Below are 22618 nucleotides of genomic sequence, written 5' to 3' on the forward strand. Positions count from 1 at the left end.
AGATCCTTAACACGGCGAATATCGAACTAACTCCCATCTGGATGTCCCTGCCGGGGGTTGTACTAGGTGAGCTGGCAAAAACACCCATCCGGAAGGATTATTATACCTCCTTCACCGGAGAAAATGTTACAAAGTGGGATTTCTTGCAAGAGAGGGATTTTGAGGTCACGTGTACCAAGTTTAAAAAGTCTAAGTTTGTTCCTCTTCCGGACCCTACTTGGCTAGAATCATACACTTTGTTTCTGAAAAATCCCCCCGAAATGCATTTCGCTTATCTACACGCACCTGCTGAAAGCTAGATATGACAATATACCCTCTTATGTAGGAGCATGGGAGAAAGAGTTGAATTGCGTACTTGATGATAGAGATAAGCGTTACGTGCTGACCCACTCCTGTGGATTCTCCAAATGCATTATGATCCAAGAAAATTCCCTGAAAACCCTCACTAGAGATGGTATAGAACACCGGAGTTATTGTATAAAATGGGATTGACATCCGATGATCTCTGTTGGGATCTGTCACATATTTTGTTGTTCTGCCCGAAACTGAAGAAGTTCTGGGAAGTTATTGAAAAGATGATTAATCAGATTTGCTCTACAAATCTGAAACTCTCGCCGGAACTAGTCCTACTGTGGCTACCCTCGACTGACTTCAGACCGAGCAGAATGAACCTACCCACACATATGATTGCGGCTGCCAAACTATTAGTACCTATAAAATGGAGGGACACTGAACCACCGTCCTTGAAGATGTGGTATGAGAAAATGGATGATATATGTAGAATGGAGGAGTTAGTGAGATGGACATATAAAGCTAGAGGAAGATATTTGCAAGTATGGGAGCCGTGGATAGCACATGCTAAGGATTGTAGAAACAACTGAAGATAGAGGATATGTTTACTAACCAGAGGGAAACCCTGCTTTATAGTCGTAATCCATATGACCTGCTGGGTTTAGGGCTATGCCTCAAAAGGAGCATTCGCTCATCAGCCATGGATTAGCCTTCCAGACTACTCTTTTAGACGAGTAGACGGCAAACAATAGGGAATAAGAGAGACAGGACTAACATGTTTTTAGTTTATTGTTTATTTTTTCTTTATTTTCTTATTTTTACACTTAACTATTGATAAACAGACCTTCTTTGGAGAAATTGTATTTTCACCTACCTGTGATGTCGGGATAAGGCCCTGGAAGCCTAATTTATGACTAGGGATGGAGGGATACAGGAACCTTTCTTCATATTATCAACCCATTAACTGATCACAAACCATTACAGTCATCTCTGCCCCTGAACGGTGAGGTGACCCCGAGGTGGGGACACGGGACCCTTATCTTAAACATACTTTGTAATGTACTTTAGGGGAGCAGAGCTGGCGCCGGACGGAGATGGCCACCTGAAACAACAGCTCCGTGTACTAGAGCACCCTTTCAACCTGGTATCACCGCAATAACAATCAACTATGGTCAAAATCTGAAAATTCCAAGACTGGGGAACATACCGGCCACCCGAAGCCTGGGGCAAGTGGCGGAGACATGGAGAAATTCATAAAAGAAAGCCGCTGCTACTTACGCCTCCAGAGATTGCAAGATGGCACCGGCAACTCCACGAGCGGCTAGCCAGAGACAGCCGGAAGATTTGGGAGCAGCTGGCGGAGGTAAGGTTGAATCAGATAACCTCCCTATATCCCGCTCATCCTCTCTAACCTCTGCGTTGGAACCACTGAGCGCGGATCTGGCAGCCATAAAGCAGGATGTTCGTCAGATAGGAACAAGAGTTGAATGTTTAGAGGACTCCCAAACTCTAATCCTCCAACACCAGGCTGCAGTATCACAGCGCCTACAAGAGTTTCAGACCAACATAAATACTATGTATCACGCAACTGAAGACCAAGAAAATCGGGGGATACACAATAATCTGCAATTCCACGGAATCCCAGAGACAGCAGGTGCAGGCGACATCCCTAACACGATTGCTCAAATATGTTTGCAACTTTTGGGCCCAGACTCTGCCCATGAAAACATCCTAGAGAGGGCACATAGAGCCCTTCGCCCAAAACCGCCTCCATCTGAGCCACCAAGGGATGTAAATTTGTACGTTTCTGAGTTTCCCAGTGAAAGAGGCTATTCTGTCAAGAGCAAGGGACACTAATACTATTGTGTGGGATGGTCACGAAATGTAGGTCTTTTAAGACCTAGCACAATCCACGCTGAGGAAAAGAAGAGCCCTCAAACCCTTGACTGACTGACTAAGGTCACACAAAATTATCTAGATGGTCCTTCCCTTTTGGCCTATCCTTCGCGCACGAAGGTCGCAGAATCCAGATATCCTCTTTCTGTGACTTAAAGGGGTTCTGCACTTTTGTTTTAACTGATGATCTATCCTCTGGATAGATCATCAGCTTCTGATCGGCGGGGGTCCGACCCCCGCTGAAATGCTGTTTGAGAAGGCAGCGGCGAGGCCTTCTCATTGTTTACTGCTGGCCCAGTGACGTCACCACTAGTATCAACTAGTGTGGGCGGGGCCAAGTTCTGTTCACTTGAATGGAGCTTAGCCCCGCCCACGCTAGTTGATACTAGTCGTGACGTCACTGGGCCGGCGGTAAACAGTGAGAAGGCCGTGGCACTGCTGAAGCGCCGCTGCCTTCTCAAACAGCTGATCGGCGGGGGTCCCGGGTGTCGGACCCCCGCCGATCAGAAGCTGATGATCTATCCAGAGGATAGATCATGAGTTAAAACAAAGTGCAGAACCCCTTTAACCATTACCCGAACCTTTCTTACTCAAGGTTCCCTATGTGGTTCCATTGTGGATCAGACTCATCAGCCTCCAGGGGTGTAAGTGTGGGCTTCAGCAACGATACACCTTTCCAATATTGTAACCATATCCAAGATACCGAGGGCAGATATATTCTAGTGAAGGGCAAATTAGCCAATCAGACATATACGTTTATTAATATCTATGCCCCTAATGTAAATCAATTAGCTGGGTTCAAGTCTCTTTTCCCAATTACAGAATCCTTTAGTGAAGGTGCGGTCGTCCTGGGAGGAGATTTTAATATTACTTTAGAACCTCAATTGGACTCATCCTCCAAAAGATCGGCCCTGTCACAGAGAGCCCTCAAAATCATACGCAGAAACCTCAACAACATTCACCTAGTTGATACCTGGAGATTGCTAATCCAGCCGCGACTACACCTTCTTCTCCAATGTACATAGATCCTACCAAAGGCTAGACTATTTGTTCATCTCAAAAGAACATTTTCAATTGTGCCAGGATCTATTCATCCATCAGACCACTCACCTGTCTTCTTGAAGATCTCCACGCCAGAACATGCCCCTAGAGCTTTTAAATGGCGGCTCAACGAACAACTAATATCCACCGATACCCAGAAGAGGCAGGTACAAAAATTGCTAGATGAATATTTCCTATTGAACTCCCTCCCAGAAACTCCCCCATGTGCTCTGGGACGCTCACATAGCCTTCATAAGAGGCCAAGACTCAAGAAAGAAAGAGCGGGTAGATGCTCTATTAGTAAAGATACATAAATTGGAACTTCTCCGCAAACCATCCTTAATTGCCTCCCATCCAACCAAATTGACAGACCTTAGGTCAGAGCTTAAAGGGGTATTCCCATCTTCAGTTTTCATACTTGCCTGCGTCCAGCGCAAGGTTCACTTCCTGGATTCGGCTGGGCTTGATTGACGTCTCCGGCCAGGCCGCGCTTGCGCAAAAGACTGAAATTTTTCTCCCGGCCGGGCCGCGGCATGTCCTGAGCGCACACACCACCGCGCATGCGCCATGGTGACTTATTCCTGGCCTGTATAGTACAGAGCTGGCATGCGCGTTCGACAGGAGAGGTGGCCGTAAACCAGGGGAGACGAAAGACAACAATCCGGTAAGAGGGGACTTCTTTTCTCAAAAAGGGTGGGAATTGGGTAATAAAATGTATTTACAAAAATGATCACTGTTAAATCATTAACAGATTTAACAGTGATCATTGTGATGGGAATACCCCTTTAAGAACCTTCTAAACACTGCCTCTGCCAAATATGTTTTGCACTCCCAATACAAATACTTTGCCCATGGGGCATCTAAGTTCATGATGAGGAAAGCCCACAATTATATTTGTAATGTACTTTAGGTTTTACTACATCACCAAGAAACTAAGAGCTCTGCCAACTGTGACTGAATGGGAACCTTTTTCTTGCAACTGGCAGCTGAAAAAACCTCTATAGATCTAATATAGCAAAGCATGTCACTTTAAAGGGAACCTGTCACCGGGATTTTGTGTATAGAGCTGAGGACATGGGTTGCTAGATGGCCGCTAGCACATCCGTAATACCAAGTCCCCATAGCTCTGTGTGCTTTTTTTGTGTAAAAAAACGATTTGATCCATATGCAAATTAACCTGAGATGAGTCCTGTACGTGAGGAGTCAGGGACAGGACTCATCCCAGGTTAATTTGCATATGTATCAAATCGATTTTTTTACACAATAAAAGCACATAGAGCTATGGGGGCTGGATATTGCGGATGTGCTAGCGGCCATCTAGCAGCCCATGTCCTCAGCTCTATACCCAAAATCCCGGTGACAGGTTCCCTTTATAGAGCAGCATCTTATTAGTGAAATATATTGCAGTCCAACCTTGGAAGAAAGCAGCGGAAGCCCGAGTTGTTACTAAAAGTCATACCTTTTGGAAAAAGATGGAGAATTCGGCGGTGACGTCTCCTTTGGCTGCTTTATTCCTTAGTGCCATCTCCTCAATCGTGTCCTGCAAGAACTTGGCCAACTCCAGCTTCACCCTCAGCTCCTTCTTCAACCGCTCGTCCTGGAGTACAACAAAGAGCACAAATATTATAAAGGGTGCACAGCCTGTAATCTCTTGTATCCTACATCTGATTCTGGGAAAACTGCCATGAATAATAGACCCAACTGTCTGGAGGCTAATGATAGACAGATAGGTGCCATAAGCTCTTCTGCCACGTCTGCTTTAGTAAATATGTGCATGCCACAAACCTGGGGCATCTTTTCTTACAATTGTGATGTTCCCGTTATGCAATAATAAACTGATGGGTGTGCATTTTTATTCCCCTGGTCTCTGAGATGTCCCCCGATACTGTGCAGTCAAAGCTTATTGGCACAGCGGAGTGCTTTAAGAAGCCGACTCCTCCTTAAGGACTTTATCCTCCAGTCTTGACGACAGAATAATAATTATGCAATTTTTTGCATAAAAATTCTTATTCATTGTGCAGGTGCCACTCACTGTGCAATGCACTTTCTGATATAAATGGAAGATTGGGGGGCAGAATAGGTGTTGCCTAGAATACAAGGAAGCATCATGCTGCAGTTTAGAGGGGGGGTGCGACACAGAAACGACGCTACTTGTGCCAACTGGCTGCCTCTAGTACTGTAGTGAATTTAATACCAACCTCATACAACACTGAACCATTAGGCTGGGACTACACGGCATCTTTAGCCTTGCAGCATTAAGCTGCCTACAAGTCACATGACCAAAACAGTGCGTGCGAACTGTCCTGCTGAGGTCATGTGACAGGACACGCCTCCTGAGCTGCCAGTTTGAAATAAATCTAGCAGAACAATTGGAGCAATGAATGTGGAGATCTCTGGATCCATGGGAGGTACAGGGCTGGTTCTAGCTTTGTTGGAAAATGTTTGTCAGGTCCTATATAGTGTCTGATTTAAATTTTTTACATCAATCGTCACATAACCCCTTTAAGGCCAAAATTCATCTGATTTGGATTTTTCTCCATGTTGCAGTCACATCATGCCACATGTAGTAGCGTGACCACGTTCACAACCATTACTTGAGATGCTGACTTGGGGTTGCACGGCCCTGCCTACAAGTAAGGGTCCATTCACACATCAGTGTGCGTTTTACGGATCCACAAAACACAGGCACTGGCAATGTGTGTTCCGCATTTTGTGGACCGCACATCGCCAGCACTTAATAGAAAATGCCTAATCTTGTCGGCAATTGCAGACAAGAATAGGACATGTTCTATTTTTTTCGGGAATGTAATTGTGGACCCGGAAGTGCGGATCCGCAATTCCGGATCCGGGCAGCACATTGTGCGGCCCCATAGAAATAAATGGGTCCGTATTTCTGTTCCTCAAAATGCGGAACAGAATTGCGGACATGCGAATGGACCCCAAATGGTGCAGAACTGCCAGCTGACTCTCGGAAAGAAAAACCGCCAGACCCCCATTAAAAGGATGCGATTGTGTACAGTGAATGCTCTGCAGCTTCCTGTAGCTTAGGGCTCTAATGGGAGACAACTGGTCAAGCCAACTGTGGTTTGGTGACTTTGACTACAGAAGATGGCGAGGTGCACCCTCCGCCGCAAAAAGTCCTCCAGTTCTTATTTTCACCTTCTTTGAAGTGGTCTCGAAGGTGGAAGGCAGCATATTTGGAAATAGCTTCAACACAACTGGGAGAAGGAACTCCATGAACGGGACAATGATGAAGACGAGGAAGGGGACCAGTCGGAAGAGATCAGCGCATATCCTCAGGAACTGCAAGAGACAAGCACAGATAATGACTTGTATGATCGCCGACATGAAGCCGCAAACAATATACTTCCCTCTAGATGCTGCAGTAATAGGGGTATTCCCATCACATACAATGGGGACATATCGCTAAGATATGCCCCCATTGTCTGATAAGTGTGGGTTCCACCTCTGGGACCCACACCTACAAGAATGAAGCGGGGAGAGCTGTAGCTGGAGGACCCCAGGGTCCATCCACCACCAAGCGCTGCACGCGCGGTCCCTGCTCCCATTTGTTTTCGGCGGCCCAAGTGAAATTAATGCGTCCTCCATTAATTTCCCAGCTCCGTTTTCTTTGTAGGTGCGGGTCCCAGAGGTGAGACCCGCTCCTATCAGACAATGGGGGCATATCCTAGTGATATGCCCCCATTGTATGTGATGGCAAAACCCCAATATGACTCTGATGCAGTAAATTCACAGGAAACTGTAACCCATATTAACTATTGAAGAGTTTCGCTTTCTTTAAAGAGGTATACCCACTTTAGATGTTTACGGTGGTCCCCATCTTCAGGACAAGGGTCCTCCTTCCATAGAAAGGACCAGAGAGAACTACGGATGGCCATGTGTTACACAGTGCAAGACCAAAGGCCTGACCATGTCAGACCCCCAGCCACGGCAGCTCACTGGCACCCTGCAATCATGTTGTGGGGTGCCAACTGGCTGACAGAAGGAGCCGCTTCCCTCTAGATGCTGCAGTAAAAGGCTATTGACCGAGGCATCTAAGGATTCCTTCTGTACACCGAGCAGCACAAACAATCCCAGAGATGAATATATCAGATGCCAAGCGGAACTGAGTACCCGCCAGAGACTGATATATCTGTATAAGGTGCGACAGGGTCAGGATACTGATAGGTTGGGACCTCCATTGATCAGCCGGTTGGAGGGTCCACTGCGACAACAAGCAGCCTGCCTGTTTCTTCCACTTAGCAGTGGTGATGCAGGGGACTGCAGAATGGGACAAAGCTGCAATATCTTGCGCCATAGGCTGATAGCCAAAGACAATCAATGGACAACCCCTTTAAGTTTCAATAAAGGTGGTCATGAAATTTTAGGTACTTTTACCTCACTCACTAGCCTACCATTTGTTCTTCCTTAAAGGGAAAGTGTCTTCAGAAAATTACCCATGGCTTAAAAAATAAATAAATATGTAAGTAAAAAATATTTTATTTAGAATGTCCGGGTGCTTATTTTTATATGTCAGTATATAAAAAAAAAAAATATAAAAAAAAATCTACATTTTGGCACTTTTCACACTGATTATTCAGCCTCACAATACTATTAATTAAAAAAAAAAGGATAGCACTTCCTTTTCTGTGGAGATCACTTCTCAGCAGTCATCCCATAATCATCACAGGGAGGATTATAAGGACCGGTAATTATATATTACAGGATCCACTATTCACAATAGGCGATGGTCACAGTTAACCTCTTCTCCGTCCCTGCACAATGACATGTAAACATATCACAGAGCACGCCTGCACATGTTGCCGCTGTAAAGCATAGGTCTAAAAGCTGGTAATGGCAGCTCACACAAGATGGCTGCCCCCATAATCACGTATAGGAAATAGAATTTGCAGTACTAAAATAAAAATAAAAATTAGAAAAAAGGAAATATGCATGGTGACATAATACCTTTAAAGGCATCACTTTATATAAATGAATAGTACAGGCGCATATCAGAAAGTTTGTAATATAACCTTATCAGAGAAAAATGTCTTCTCCAGTTATCAGCTGCCCCCTCTTTCCTAAACTAACTTTCTATCTGTCTTCTGTAATAAATCCTTGTTAAAACCAAGACGAGCTACCTGTTCGCTGAGGATTCAGATTAAATCATCACATAGAAGTCTATGGAGAGGGGAGGGAGGAGGAAGTAGAGAGAGATCAGATGCAACAGACATGATCCTGCAGATTCAGCAGCTTATAGTGAGTGTTCTATCTCACCCCAAGTGCTTCATTCACATCTATACAGCTTTTTTTTTCTCTCTCTCTCTATAAGGTCTTCCAGGCGATTATGAATGAGTGAGAATAATCTAAACTAATAATAACCTAAGCAGGAGCTGCTATGGCAGCCAAACTAACAAACTGTCACCCAGCTTTCCCACAAACAGATCAGATGGAATTAAAGAGGACCTGTCACCCTTCCTGACATCCCTGTTGTAAGCTCCCCTCTGTCCCCTTACTGCAGACTGCTAGTAATTCATTCATAACTTCCAGCAGGAATAATAAAGCAACGGCACAACATAGAGTCATAAGAATAGATGCTCCATGGGGGATGCATGAAGCTATTAAAACAGACATGTCAGGAGCGGGGACAGGTCCTCTTTAAGAAACAGCTGAACAACTTTAGTTTTTATACACACGAGGTACATTTTTTGCAGAAATGTGTGCAACTGAAAATCAGTTCTATACATCTGAACGGGGCTACTGACGCAGCAAGCAAATAGAGTCCTGATCCCTATAAGCGAGAGGCACAGAAATATCGAATTATCGTCAAAAAAAATAATAATCTGCCGTGTATGAATATACCCTTACAGGACACTAAAGCTGCCACCTGCGCTTTATTTTTTTCTGTGAAACTTCCACCAAAGACCTACACATTCAGGTCCTGCTGACATCACTGCCATACAGAAATCACATGTAGCCTGGCCGCTCTGGAGGCCTCTCCATAGTGTAGGAGGCCCTGACGGGTGTGATCATGTACAGAGGTGGAGGGGGCTGTATAAGGCTACTTTCACACTAGCGTTCGATCGGATCCGTTCTGAACGGATCCGATCATAATAATGCAGACGGTGGCTCCGTTCAGAACGGATCCGTCTGCATTATATTGTCAAAAAAAAAAGCTAAGTGTGAAATTAGCCTGAGCGGATCCGTCCAGACTTTACATTGAAAGTCAATGGGGGACGGATCCGCTTGAAGATTGAGCCATATTGTGTCATCCTCAAACGGATCCGTCCCCATTGACTTACATTGTAAGTCTGGACAGATCCGCACGCCTCCGCACGGCCAGGCGGACACCCGAACGCTGCAAGCAGCGTTCAGCTGTCCGCCTGTCCGTGCGGAGGCGAGCGGAGCGGAGGCTGAACGCCGCCAGACTGATGCAGTCTGAGCGGATCCGCATCCATTCAGACTGCATCAGGGCTGGACGGAAGCGTTCGGGTCCGCTCGTGAGCCCCTTCAAACGGAACTCACAAGCGGACAGCCGAACGCTAGTGTGAAAGTAGCCTAAGTCCTCTGATCTAGTCGTAGTGGTCGCACAAGGTGGAAAATAGCAGGGGTCTGCAGTGCTGTCATTTGCACAAAGTTTATCAAATGTTGCACTCATCTGGCTCGAGATGTTTCCCACGTTCTACACCAAATTTTGTGACTTGAAATCTCAAAGCGTTTTTCCCAATTTTGAGACTTTCAGAATTGTGGAGCGCAGCTCGTGATAAATGCCGCCTTTTTTTGTTGTTGCATTTTTTAATGCAAAAACGCCAGCTCCATTGGGATTAATAAATACCATGAGGGTTTTTTGTGACCTTTTCCTTTACTGTGTTTTCTGTCAACAGCAATTATTTTTTGTTTTTTTAAATCGCAAGATGCGTTTATTGCCTTTATTCCCACAGGTATATACGGTAAGCTACCTGCACACGACGTGGATTACACATGGATACTTGTGTGGAAAAAGCGCAGCGTAATACAGTACCAGCATAGTGAACGAGATTTCACAAATCATATACGTTCTGCTTTTTCATTCCGTGCGGATTTCAAAATTCAGCGTGTCAATTCTTTCTGCAGAATTCTACAGCAATGTACTACGCATTTTGGATCTAAATATCGGGCTGCGTCACCTTGCCCCCAAACCACAGTATCAGTGAATTGCCATCCACATATAGCATGGAAGGGTTAGGTCTGCCCGGGGCGGCTCTCCGTGCTGATAGGAGGGGTTCATGAGTAGGCTCCTTTACTGTACAGACTAAACCAAGAATAATTAATTACTTAAAAATGGCTCTTGAAAAGGTCCCCGATCCACTACGGCCGCTGGTAACACATCACTGCCTGGCACTACTTAATCAAGCATGGTGTGAGATAAGGAGCAGCAAAAGAGCAGCCAACTATACGGATGAGCAGCTATTGGTATCCCAGGGAAGAGCCATTGTCAGCCCTATACCAGCAAGGCCTCCCTCCCCACTACCTCCAATCCAGGTATTAAAGGGGTGGTTGTGTTGAATCTACACAAACCCAAGTCAGTTTAGAGCGGACCAAACTTATTCCAGCGAGCTCCTTGCTCACTGGCCAGCCTGAAGGATCCTCTAATATTATAGTCCTGCCTGAATCTGTGCCAAGGCTGCTGTAATCACAGGACTTCATTGGCTAGCAACCTCTCTACAGCTTGTAATCTCAACTTCCAGAGGAAACAAATTTCCATGCAGAGCCCAGACTGAATTCTAAATCAAATGCAAAGACCATCTGCATCCAATTCATGTGAATGGTTTTTCTGCAGCCTTGTTCACATGCATCAGATCCAGGTGTATTTTTATGGCCTCCATGGAATACATCTGCCATGCTGATTATTTCAAGAGGAAGCGCCTCAGATTAGCCCCAATGAATAACAATGGTGGTAATCCTCATGTGGATCTACTGCACACCAGCAGAGCAAATCTGTCTGTAAGCCTCCGATCTCTTCCACTCTAGTTATACACCAGCAGGGAGAAAGTAAAGGGCTGCAGTAATTCAATTATTTTCCTAATCTATGTGAATAAATGTAATAGTTTAATATTACGTTTGTTTGTTTTTTTCATTCTAGATTAGAAACTTGATTTTACACAAAGGAGCTTGATATACTAGGTTCCTTTCAGATACAAAACTGGATGTATTCTTTAACACCAACTCCTTGTATTACTGCAACGCAAGCCCCGATTGGTCGTCTAGTAGCACCTATAATACGGTACTACATGTTCTATACTGATCTTTTCCTGTGCCAGGAGGAGCTGCTGCTTGGGACACAAGGTGCGGGCACCTGCATTACACATTACTAGTTGTAGCTCAATTTGCACCCAAAAAATTGCCATATATGCCTTGCACCACACTTATGCGTTTTAGACATAGTTTGCACCAAACGAGATAAGAGGATGTTGCTTTGAAGAAAAGGTGGGGGCTCAAAGGGAATCAGCAAACAATTTTATGTCCTATCTGGGGGCAGCATAACCTTGTGACAAAGACCCTAAGCAAAAAGTTGGGTTACTTACCTGGAGTGACCTAGATGTTTTGCTTAAATCAGTACTGAGCCGATCTAGTGCATTCTGAGTGCCGGAGTCCAGCGCTCGAGCTCAGATCTCCCCTGCTGCTGACTGCTACAGGGAAGGAGCTGTAAGGCTAGGTCTACACAACAAAATGTCGCGCGACAAATGTCGTCGTGTAGACCTAGCCTTAATCAGGGCCAGAGGGATGATTAGAGCCAGAAGCTTGCGTTGACTCCAGCACTCGGCTTGCACTACAGCTGCTCAATTCAGATTTTACTAAAACAAATGGTTAAAATTAAGAAGGTGACCCACGATTTGCACAGGGTCTCTGTCACCAGTTTATGAGACAGCGTGGGCCACAATTAGGCCAAACAATATATGGTGTAAAGTTAGACAAGAGCGTCTAGCAGCTCAGTGCACCAAATATATCTTCCGGCATGAGTCACGGTGATAAATTCGGTGCACTGTCCAGTCTAAATATAACTGGATTATCTGTCCCTGTGTGTACTGTACAGGACCCTGAAGACCCTCCAGTCCTCAACGCTGAAGGCCATTTACCGCTCCTTTATATGCAAGGACGTGCTTTATCATATTAGTTAATAATAGTTTAATACTGATGACCTATCCTCAGAAAAGGTCATCAATATCTGATCGTGGGGGTTCGACTCCCGGCAGCCCTGCTGATCGGCGATTTGAAGAGTCCGTGAGTGATGCGGTCTCTACCTAGGACCGTGACGTCACGTTCACCGGTCACATGGCCCAGGCACTGCCCCCATCTTCTGGTCCCCACGCTATTTTCACCTGGCAGTGCATGACCATGGTCACATACACCTCTGGCTTCAGCGGTGATGTGGCCACAAGCAGCATGTCACTGCTGAAGCCAGTCATTGGCTGGAGCGGTGTATGTGACCATGGTCATGCACTGCCAGGTGAAAACAGCGCGGGGACCGGAAGATGAAGGCAGCGCAAAGGATCAGGGCGGCATGGAGCAGGTAAGTATGAATCTCCGGATTCAGGGGCCATGCTGCAGGAACTTGTTAAAAAATCATTTTTACAGGAAAAACCCGGAAACGTGGCGACATTTCCTTCCATCCTGCCTCCTATACATAAATCCTTCACTGCAGAGGCTGGCGCTCATTGGTTATTACCTCCTCCTGCCCCCCAGTTACAGGCGCCATGTAATAACCAGTAAGCACTTACTAGTGGGGAAAGTGCTTATAGGTTAACACTTTAATAGCCAGGCCTGAACAGACAAACGTTTGGAGCTTTTTTAGGTTTTATATTTTGGGACTACCAAAATAATTTTTTACTTGAGACATAGGGCCTTATAATTTATTTTTTAGTTTAAGGCTACTTTAACACTTGCGGCAGTGTGATCCGGCGGGCAGTTTCGTCGTCGGAACTGCCTGCCGGATCCGCTGAATTGGATGTGAATGAAAGCATTTGTAAGACGGATCCGGATGCGGATCCGTCTCACAAATGCATTGCAAGAACGGATCAGTCTCTCCGCTTGTCATGCGGACAGACTGATCAGTCTTGTATTTTTTTTCACATTTTTACCAGTCTGTGCATGTGCAGGCCGGAAGGACAGATCCGGCATTCAGGCAAGTCTTCAGTTCTTTTCGCCGGAGATAAAACCGTAGCATGCTACGGTTTTCTCTTTTGCCTGATCAGTCAAAATGACTGAACTGAAGACATCCTGATGCAAACTGAACGGATTACTCTCCATTCAGAATGCATGGGGATATGCCTGACCAGCTCTTTTCCAGTATAGATCCCCTAGGACGGAACTCTATGCCAGAAAAGAAAAACGCTAGTGTGAAAGTACCCTTATTTGGGCGAAAAACTGTACAAAACTTTATTTTAAGAGTATTATTTTTTTTTTCAAACTATAGCTCCTTATTCTTTAAATATGCAAACTGACACCAAAATAAATTATTAGAATTAGTTCCCCATTTTGTGTCAGTCATTTCGTTATATAATATGTATGGTTTCACGCGTATGAGGCGATAATGGTGACCGTTTTGGTTGGTGTGGGTGTTTTTTCTTTTATGTATTTTATTATTTTAGATTTTTTAATATATTTCTGCTACAAAATTAATCCCCCAAGAGGTAATAAAAAGACCTTTGGGGGACACTGACACTTTGTTAATTTTTTACTTTTTTCTTTTTATTTGTATTTTATTAATATTTTATTCTATAATTTTTTTAGAATTGGTTTATTACTTTTTTTTATAAAAGTGGTCATAAAAAGACTGTTGGGGTACAATGAACACTATTTTGCACTTTTTTTTCCCTTTTATTTGTATTTTATTGTTTTTTAAATAATTTTCTATCAATATAAAAAGTCTTTTGGGGGACAGTGAACACTCTTATATTTAGCAATTTACCTTTTTTATTTTTGCATTTTATTTTTAATTTTCTATTTACATTTTTTCATTTGTGTTTTATTATATTTTATTTTTATTTATTTTTTTAAATAATTTTTTAACTTATTTTAATATATTTTTCCCACATAATTGTCCCCAAGAGGTCACTGAAAGACAATAGGAGATTTTTCTGCACTATTTCCACTGTAACTGGGGCATCCAAAGTAGCCCCAGTTACAGGGGAAACCAGCCTGCTGTGGGGGCATTATACAAGGCAGAGCTGAGCAGGGTCTCCTGATCCTACAGCTCTGCGCTCCTCTGTCCCAAGCCGGGTCCACACTGCACAGCGCGCCGCTCACCTATCTGAGGAGAAGGCAGAAGCGCTGATAAACTGCTTCTGCCTTCTCCTCGGGTCTCGTTATGTCATTGACAGCTGAGGACCCGTCCTGCTCCTGCTACAGTGCGGGCGCAGGACCTGTAATGCTCTGTGGTGCGACGCTCAGGGCAGAAGCACAGCAAATCGCACTATCAGCTGTGTTTCTGTGCAGGAGGATGGGGGCCGCAAACCTTGGCTGTGGGGGCCGCAGGCGGCCCACAGGTTGTGCACCCCTGACATAAGGCTATACTTGCAAAACACATCACAGGGGGCAAGATGAGTTTTAAGAAATAAAATTCGAATAGCCCCTTTAATCATCATTTCTTCTTATTTTAGAGTGACATTTCAGGGCTGCGGAGCAGATTGTTCGCTCCTCATACAGTTCTGCTTTCCAGTTACAATATTTACAACTTACAATGGCCGTCCAGGTGCCGATTAACACTGTACCTGGTGGGAGCACTTGTATTAGGAGGAGTAAAGGCCTGACAGAGCAGTATGTGGGTGCACGGCCCATTAGGTAGCATTAATCTGATACGCCAGACAGCAGAACACTGTAGATTACTCCCAGACGTCAGAGTTGGCATGACGGTAGCCTGGCAGCCCGTCCTGCTAATTGCCGAGAACAATTAGTGAAATATGTCTGGGTGCGACTCGGCAGCCCATGTTCAGACATGTTAATGGAAAGAACAGCACATAGATACACCAACGGTACAGCAAACCTAGGAACTATACATCCTCAGGCCAGCCCAGACCTACACATCCCTTAAAGGGGTTATCCAAACTATAAAATATGCCCCCCAAATGTCCAGGCCCCCCCTATAGATTGTACTTACCCTGTTCCCCGGCACCTGCGTCCCTCCTGACCCCCACACAGCAACCGCTACATCTTCCCGTTGCTCGGATCTAAACATCCGGCGATGGTGGGAGCAGCCAATAGAAGGCCGCGATGGGGACGAGCCTCCCTAGAATTACCCGAGATCAAAACAAAAAGTTAATTCTAGGGAGGCTCGTCCCCGTCACGACCAGCTATTGGCTGATGCCCCCATCACTGCATGTTTTGAGGCAAGCAACGGGGAGATGCAGCGGCGGCTGTGCGGGGATCAGGAGCAACGCAGGTGTCGGAGAGCGGGTAAGTATAATCTATATGAGGGGCCCAGGCATTTGAGGACATGTTTTGTAGTTTAGAGTACCTCTTTAAAAGGGGTTTGCACTGACCAATTATCAGGGATGACGATCAATAATTGGCCTGTCTGAAGGTGCCACAGATCATGCGTCAAAATTCTTTCATCGGGTGAAATGATTGTTGGTGCCGATATCTCAATCTGCTGCCCAGGAACAAGGACTCTGTATGGGGACGGGCGACAGCAGTAGACATCTCTCATCCTCATACTGTGGAGGAGATCACTGCATCCAAATTAGGGCTGCAGTAAACTATTATTTCAGTAATCGAGTATTCTATTGAATTTTTTTTACGATTAATCGAGTAATCTAATAAGAAAAAATAAATAAATATACTGTTTTCCTTTATAAAAACTCATCATAGCCCCTGCCATCAGTCCAAAACACCCTTCGTTCCACCCTGTGCGATCAGCCCAAGTGCATCAGTTCCCCCAGTGCCATCAGCTCCGTTCCCCCAGTGCCTTCAGCTGCACTGCCCCAGTGCCATCAGCCCCTCCATGCCATCCAATGCCCTGTCACCCACTCCCCCAGTGCCATCAGATCAGCCCCTCCATGTCCCCCCAGTGCCATCAGATCAGCCCCTCCATGTCCCCCCAGTGCCATCAGATCAGCCCCTCCATGTCCCCCCAGTGCCATCAGATCAGCCCCTCCATGTCCCCCCAGTGCCATGAGATCAGCCCCTCCATGTCCCCCCAGTGCCATCAGATCAGCCCCTCCATATCCCCCCAGTGCCATCAGATCAGCCCCTCCATAGTCCCCCCAGTGCCATCAGATCAGCCCCTCCATGTCCCCCCAGTGCCATCAGATCAGCCCCTCCATGTCCCCCAGTGCCATCAGCCCCTCTATGCCATCCATTGCCGGCTGTCCCCCTTCAGTGCCATGTCCCCAGTGCCAGTGAAATAAAATACTTACCTTTCCTGTAGCCGCTCGACAGCTCTTTCCTCTTCTCCGCGCGCTGCACTGGATCCTGGATGGATGCTTACGTGCACTATGACCAGACCATGTGTCAGGATCCACTGCAGCGCGGTACGGGCCGGCGGGTGACCACGGAGCGGTAAGTAATAGCAAGCGCTTCAATCCCGCTCCATGGTCACATGACACAAATTAATCCTCGATGATTTTTTTTTGTGTGAAATTACTCAATTCAATCAAGTAATCGTTTCAGCCCTAATCCAAATGCAGATCTTCACCTCCACTGACAAGAAGGCGACTGCCGGAAAGGAACAGGTCCTTCCTGACAACTGGGTACTCGATTGCTGCATGTAAATGAAGCATTCCCCTAACGGTGGCCTCATACTATTCTGTGACAAATATCTCCCCCAAAAGTCTGCTGCGAGAGGAACAAGGAATAGGGATGGGGGATTTAAAGAGGACCTGTCACCTCTCCTGAAATCTGTTACTAAAGAACTGCATTCCCCATGAAATGAAAATTCTGGAGCGTGGTTTCTTATACGGTGCATTGGGAAAGTCTTCGCACCCTCTCACCTTTTCAGTTTGTTATGTTGCGGCCTTATGCTAAAATAAAAATAAAAAAAATCATGTTTCCCCATGAATTTGCACTCTTTAATAAAAGAAAAAAAAACACAATTTTAAAAATGTTTGCAAATTTATTAAAAAAGTTCAAACTAAAATTTCCCATGGATTTAAAGGAGTATTCCGGTTGGTTAAAGTTGGGACCCCCACTGATCACAAGAACGGGGGCCCCGTACCCTCTGCAGCTCCCCTGAACAGTGAGCCTGGTTGCACATGCGAGCAGCTGCTCTATTTATTTCTATGGGAGTTCTGGAGATAGCCGTGTACAGCGTTCACCTACCTCCATTCCGACCACGCACATGTGTGAATGACCGCCCAGTTCTTTTTTTAAGGGAGCTGCAGGGGGGGGTTCTCGTGATCGTCGACCCTTAGCACTGGGGACCTCCTACTTCTCTTCATCATCTTTAAGATGTTTCTACACCTTAAATGGAATTACCTCCTGTGGGACATTCAGTTGATTGGACATGATTTGGAAACATACAGCCCTGTCTATATAAGGTCTCCCAGCTGACAATGCACATCAGAGCAAAAACCAAGCTAAGAGGAGGAAATAACTGCCTGTAGAGCTCAGAGACAGGATTCTGTGGAGGCACAGATCTGGAGAAGGGGACAAGAAATTTCTGATGCACTGAAAATTCCCAAGAGCACAGTGGCCTCCATAATTTGTAAATGGAAGAAGTTTGGAACAACCAGGACTCTTCCTAGAGCTGGACACCTCAAACTAAATCGGCCTTGGTAAGAGAGGTGACCAAGAACCCAATGGTCAGTCTAGCTGACCTTCAAAGATCCTGTGTGCAGATAAGGGAAAGTTTCAGAAGGTCCACCATCTCTGTAGAATTCCAGCAATCTGCCCTTTATGGCAGAGCGACCAAAAAGAAGCCTCCCCTTATAAAAAAAGTTTGCAAAACAATAAATAAAATCACCTAAAGGATTCTCAGACTGTGAGAAACAAGATTCTCTAGTCTGAGGAAACCAAGATTTAACTTTTTGGCCTCGGTTCTAAGGAACATGTCTGAAGGAAACAAGAGACTGCTCATGACCTGCCCAGTACTATTACTACAGTGAAGCATGGTGGTGGCAGCATCATACTGTGTTTTTTTTTTTTCAGCGGCTAGGACAGGCAGACTGGTGAGGGTCGAGGGAAAGCTGAATGGCACAAAAAGCAGACATATTTTTAATAAAAACCTGATCAAGAGCGCTCTGAACCTCAGACTGGGCCGAAGGTTCACCTTCCAACAAGACAATGACCTTAAGCACACAGCCAAGACAACACAGGAGCGGCTTAGGGACAACTCTGTGAATGTCCTTGAGGGACCCAGACACAGCCCTGATTTGAATCCAATCAAACATCTCTGGAGAAACCTGAAAATGACTTTCCACCGAAGGTCCCCATCGAACCTGACAGAGCTTAAGAGGATCTGCAGAGAACAACGGCAGAATGTCCCCAAATTTTAATATTTTTATTTTAGCACAAGATTGCAACATGTAAAAAAATAAATAAAAAAAAAGGGAAAGGATCTGAAGACTTCCGAAAGCCAGTGCTGACTGTGTACGGACAAGGCCCTGTGCAAGACTAAATGGTAACACCCAGTGTCAATGTTTTCATAAATAACCAGGAGGAATAACAGAGGGACAACATAATGCAGAGCACTAACAGAAGATGCTCCAGAACGGTTATTTCCTGGATGAAATTAAAGTATTTACTGAACCAGAGAGTGCGGACAAGTCCTCTTTTACTATAGACGAGTGATCAGCGGCGCCTATTTCGGAGACGAACGATGGATAATGTGGAAACTGGGTGGAAATGCACTTGATGTAAAGAGCCTATAATCTGACCAGCGCACGCTGGATAATTACTGTGTCACTGTAGCTGGACGCCTTGCAGCAACCCGCTCACTGCAGAAGCTACTGTATTTGCACCAGCGTCCCAGACTACTGACCCTGTCCCACTTGTTGCAAATGCTAATGACTAATGGAGCTGCACTGCAAATACGAACATTTACCAGATCCAATATGGCTGCCATTACCGCTCCCCGTGTTCTCTGGCTGCACAGTTAGGCATATCTGCCATTCAGAGCCTTGGGAAAGCAGGATGCAGAGTCCAGAACCTCCCGGCCCTTCCTTCTTACCTGTCTCCTCTCCCGTCTGGATAAAGTATTCCCATTGAGGATGGTCCACAACATTCTGGCTGCAATTTTGGTGTCGATCCAGAGAAGGCGGAAGCCATGATAATAGTGCTTTAGCTCATCTACAACCCACTGTCTTATGGACCTCTTGACGGGCGCCACCTCCGTGTTGGGACTGTACACGGGGCCGCCTTCTTCCAGCTTTTTATTTTTGTCCTTCAAAGACTTCAGTGATTTTTCGACCACAGAGTCGTCAAATAGGGGCCTTGAAGAGTGCAACCCTCGGACGGACGAGTAGTGGGGTCCCAGACTGCCGGCCGCTCCTCTCCATGCTGGCGCTGAATTGTGGACTCCAAAATAGGTTCTTTCAGGTCCATTAGTCCATGAGAACCCGCTATTCCCGTCTCTTAGTGAAATGTAAACTGGAGAGGCGGCAGTGCTGCTGCGAAAGTGCCAAGTCCTGGCGGCAAAAGAAAGATGGAGATGTAATGCAAGGTACAAATATTATGGCATCACGTGGCATTCATAGTGCACAGCAAATAGCACGTCCACCTAATGAGCTGGCTGTTGGTGGACACGCATGCTCAGTCACCCCCCACAGCCATAGTGATCCTTTGCTCACTAGAGGGCAGCCGGACAGCTTTCTGCCCTGCTAGTCAGAGAAGGACTGGAGCCTCTGCAGTAGAACAGAGGACTCCTGGAAGTAAGAAGGGTCTATACAGCTGCCAGAGGAAGAAGGAGACTTATTCTGTCCAGAGCCCAGCTCCAGCCTCTCCGAAGGGGAGCATACGCAAGTAAAATATTTATTATGCTGGCCACAGTGTAAAAATACTTTGATATTACACATTTTTGCATGAAAATGATTCATGAGATAACCCCTTTAAACAGATGTATGGGCATGATGGGAGTACTACTCTGTGGAGGAAAGCAGGACATGAACTGCTGCTCACATTTCATTTTCAGTATATTAGAGTAGAAGACAAAGCTCAGAATCCCCTGTGCCCAAGTCATAGCTAAAGGTGTATTCCCATCTGAGACAATGGGGGCATATCGCTAGGATATGCCCCCATTCTCTGATAGGTGTGGGTCCCACCTCAGTGACAACACCTACACCGAAGCAGAGAAGGTGGTGGCTGGAGGACCCTGGGTTTTCAAGGCCCCGCAAAAAAACAGAACCTGTCCTATTCTTGTCCGCTATTTCTAACGTAGGGCAGGATGCGCGGAAGGGGCAAACACGGGATGTACACGGCTGGTCGTGTGTATGAGGCCTAATAGGCGGCTTTGGCTGAGGTTTGACAAATGTCTAATGACACATTTAGGGTTCTTTCACACTAGCGTTTTTGTTTTCCTGTATTCAGTTCCGTCACAGGAGCTCAATACCGGAAAAAAAAAACTGATCAGTTTTATCCTAATGCATTCTGTATGGAGAGCAATCCGTTCAGGATGCATCAGTTCAGTCCCTCTTACATTTTTTGGACGGAGAAAATACCGCTGCCTGCTGCAGTTTTCTCTCCGGCCAAAAATACTGAACACTTGCCGGAATGTCGGATCCGGCATTCATTTCCATTGAAATGTATTAGTGCCGGATCCGGCATTAAGTGTTCCAGCAAAACGGATCAAAAAAAATTATACCGGATCAGGATGACACCGGAAAAACGGATCCGCTATTGCAATGCATTTGTCAGACAGATCCGCATCCTGATCCGTCTGACAAATGCCATCAGTTTGCGTCCGGATTGCTGGATCTGGCAGGCAGTTCCGGCGACGGAACTGCCTGCCGTAATCTTCTGCCGCAAGTGTCAAAGTACCCTAAAGCTCGTCACAACATGTTTAACCCTTCGTGACCAGGCCAGTTTTCATTTCTGCGCACTGCCTGTTAAGTCCTGCGTGCGTTTTTATCACGTTCACTTACTCGTGTTTTCTCAGATCTCGGTCACTGTGGTTGGGTGTCGGCTGTCCTATACAGTCGGCACCCGCCAAGTATGGAGCGAGCTCAGCTCCTGCACCTGGGACCCACAGTTAAGTCTGGGGGGGGCGCAAAGGAGTTTATATTTTTTTACCTTGAGATAACCAGAACGGTAAATCTGTGGGAGAGTAGACAATATACTCTTACCTAACATTTATCAACCGTAACGAATGGCAACCGAGACAACCCCGATCCGGGAAAAGACCTGTAAGAAAAAACAAGGCAATCAATGATCACTACAAATGGGTCAGCAGCGGGGTTAAAAGGATTGTATGAGATTACACAAAAAAAAACAACAACTAAACTTTTTTTTTCTTTTTCTTTTTTTTAAATAGGAAAAGCGCCCCTCTTTTCCATGGGCTATGTCAGGTACTGCAGCTCAGCGCTAGTGAATGCCACACTACCAAGCATAGCACACATCAAAGCATGGGATATAGTGAAGTAGGTCCCCACCATCCCTGTAGAGGACGCGTCATAGGAAAACCGTGTATCGCTATGACCCATCTGGGCAGAAGCACCAAACACTAAAGTCACATGACAACCCGTAAGACCTAAACGAGGTGAAATGAGTACTATATATAACGGCAGTAATGGGCAGACTGGAGCGACTTCAGGATAGGAGACGCCAGCCATCTCCAGTGCGTGCCAGAGTCAATAAGATCTCCATCACTGCCAGCAATCTGTGCTGTAGTATCTGTTCTCTGGGGGGAATCAGACCCGGCGGGCGAGCCTTCACTCTCCAGACGCATCAACGGGCGCCCATGACCCTTTCCCTCCGGTGACCACATCTGCATGGAGTTTGTAGGTCCTCCCCGTGTTTGCCTGGGTTTCCTCCCACACTCCACATACTGATAGAGACCTTAGACCAGGGATGACCAACCTGCGGCCCTCCAGCTGTTGTAAAACTACAACCCCCACAATGCCCTGCTGTAGACTGATACCTGTAGGCTGTTTGGGCATGCTAGGAGTTGTAGTTTTGCAACAGCTGGAGGGCCGCAGTTTGAGGATGCCTGCCTTAGACTCTGAGCTCCACTGAGGACAGTCAGGACTCCAAAATGGTCGCCAACGCGAGACAAGACTTTGTAGACCCTCCGCTGCTCAGACGCACGCTGCAGACGTCTGCTGGGTGAAGATCCGCATGGCTTGGGTTCCCGCGTCTTGTTTTTTCCAACACGTTGAAGGCAAAGCCTCCGACCACCACATGCTTTTTCAGTCGCGGCCATCTTGCTACTCCAGGTCGAGCAAACATTGCGCTTCACACACCCATAGCAACAAAACCTTAT

The 22618-nt window shown here is 46.0% G+C and overlaps 1 protein-coding gene across 1 annotated transcript in view; it reads right to left on the reverse strand.

Moving 5' to 3' along the window:
- LETM1 (leucine zipper and EF-hand containing transmembrane protein 1) overlaps positions 1-22618 on the reverse strand; it is a 132683-nt gene that overhangs the window by 101738 nt on the left and 8327 nt on the right. The window contains exons 2-5 of the mRNA XM_044275610.1: positions 21483-21540; positions 19373-19829; positions 6388-6531; positions 4688-4825 (exon numbers count right to left, since the gene is read on the reverse strand). Of these exons, the coding sequence (XP_044131545.1) occupies positions 4688-4825; positions 6388-6531; positions 19373-19829; positions 21483-21540 (797 nt within the window). The remainder of the gene's footprint in view (positions 1-4687; positions 4826-6387; positions 6532-19372; positions 19830-21482; positions 21541-22618) is intronic.

Source organism: Bufo gargarizans, chromosome 1 (assembly GCF_014858855.1).
Source record: "Bufo gargarizans isolate SCDJY-AF-19 chromosome 1, ASM1485885v1, whole genome shotgun sequence".
Lineage (NCBI taxonomy): Eukaryota > Metazoa > Chordata > Amphibia > Anura > Bufonidae > Bufo > Bufo gargarizans.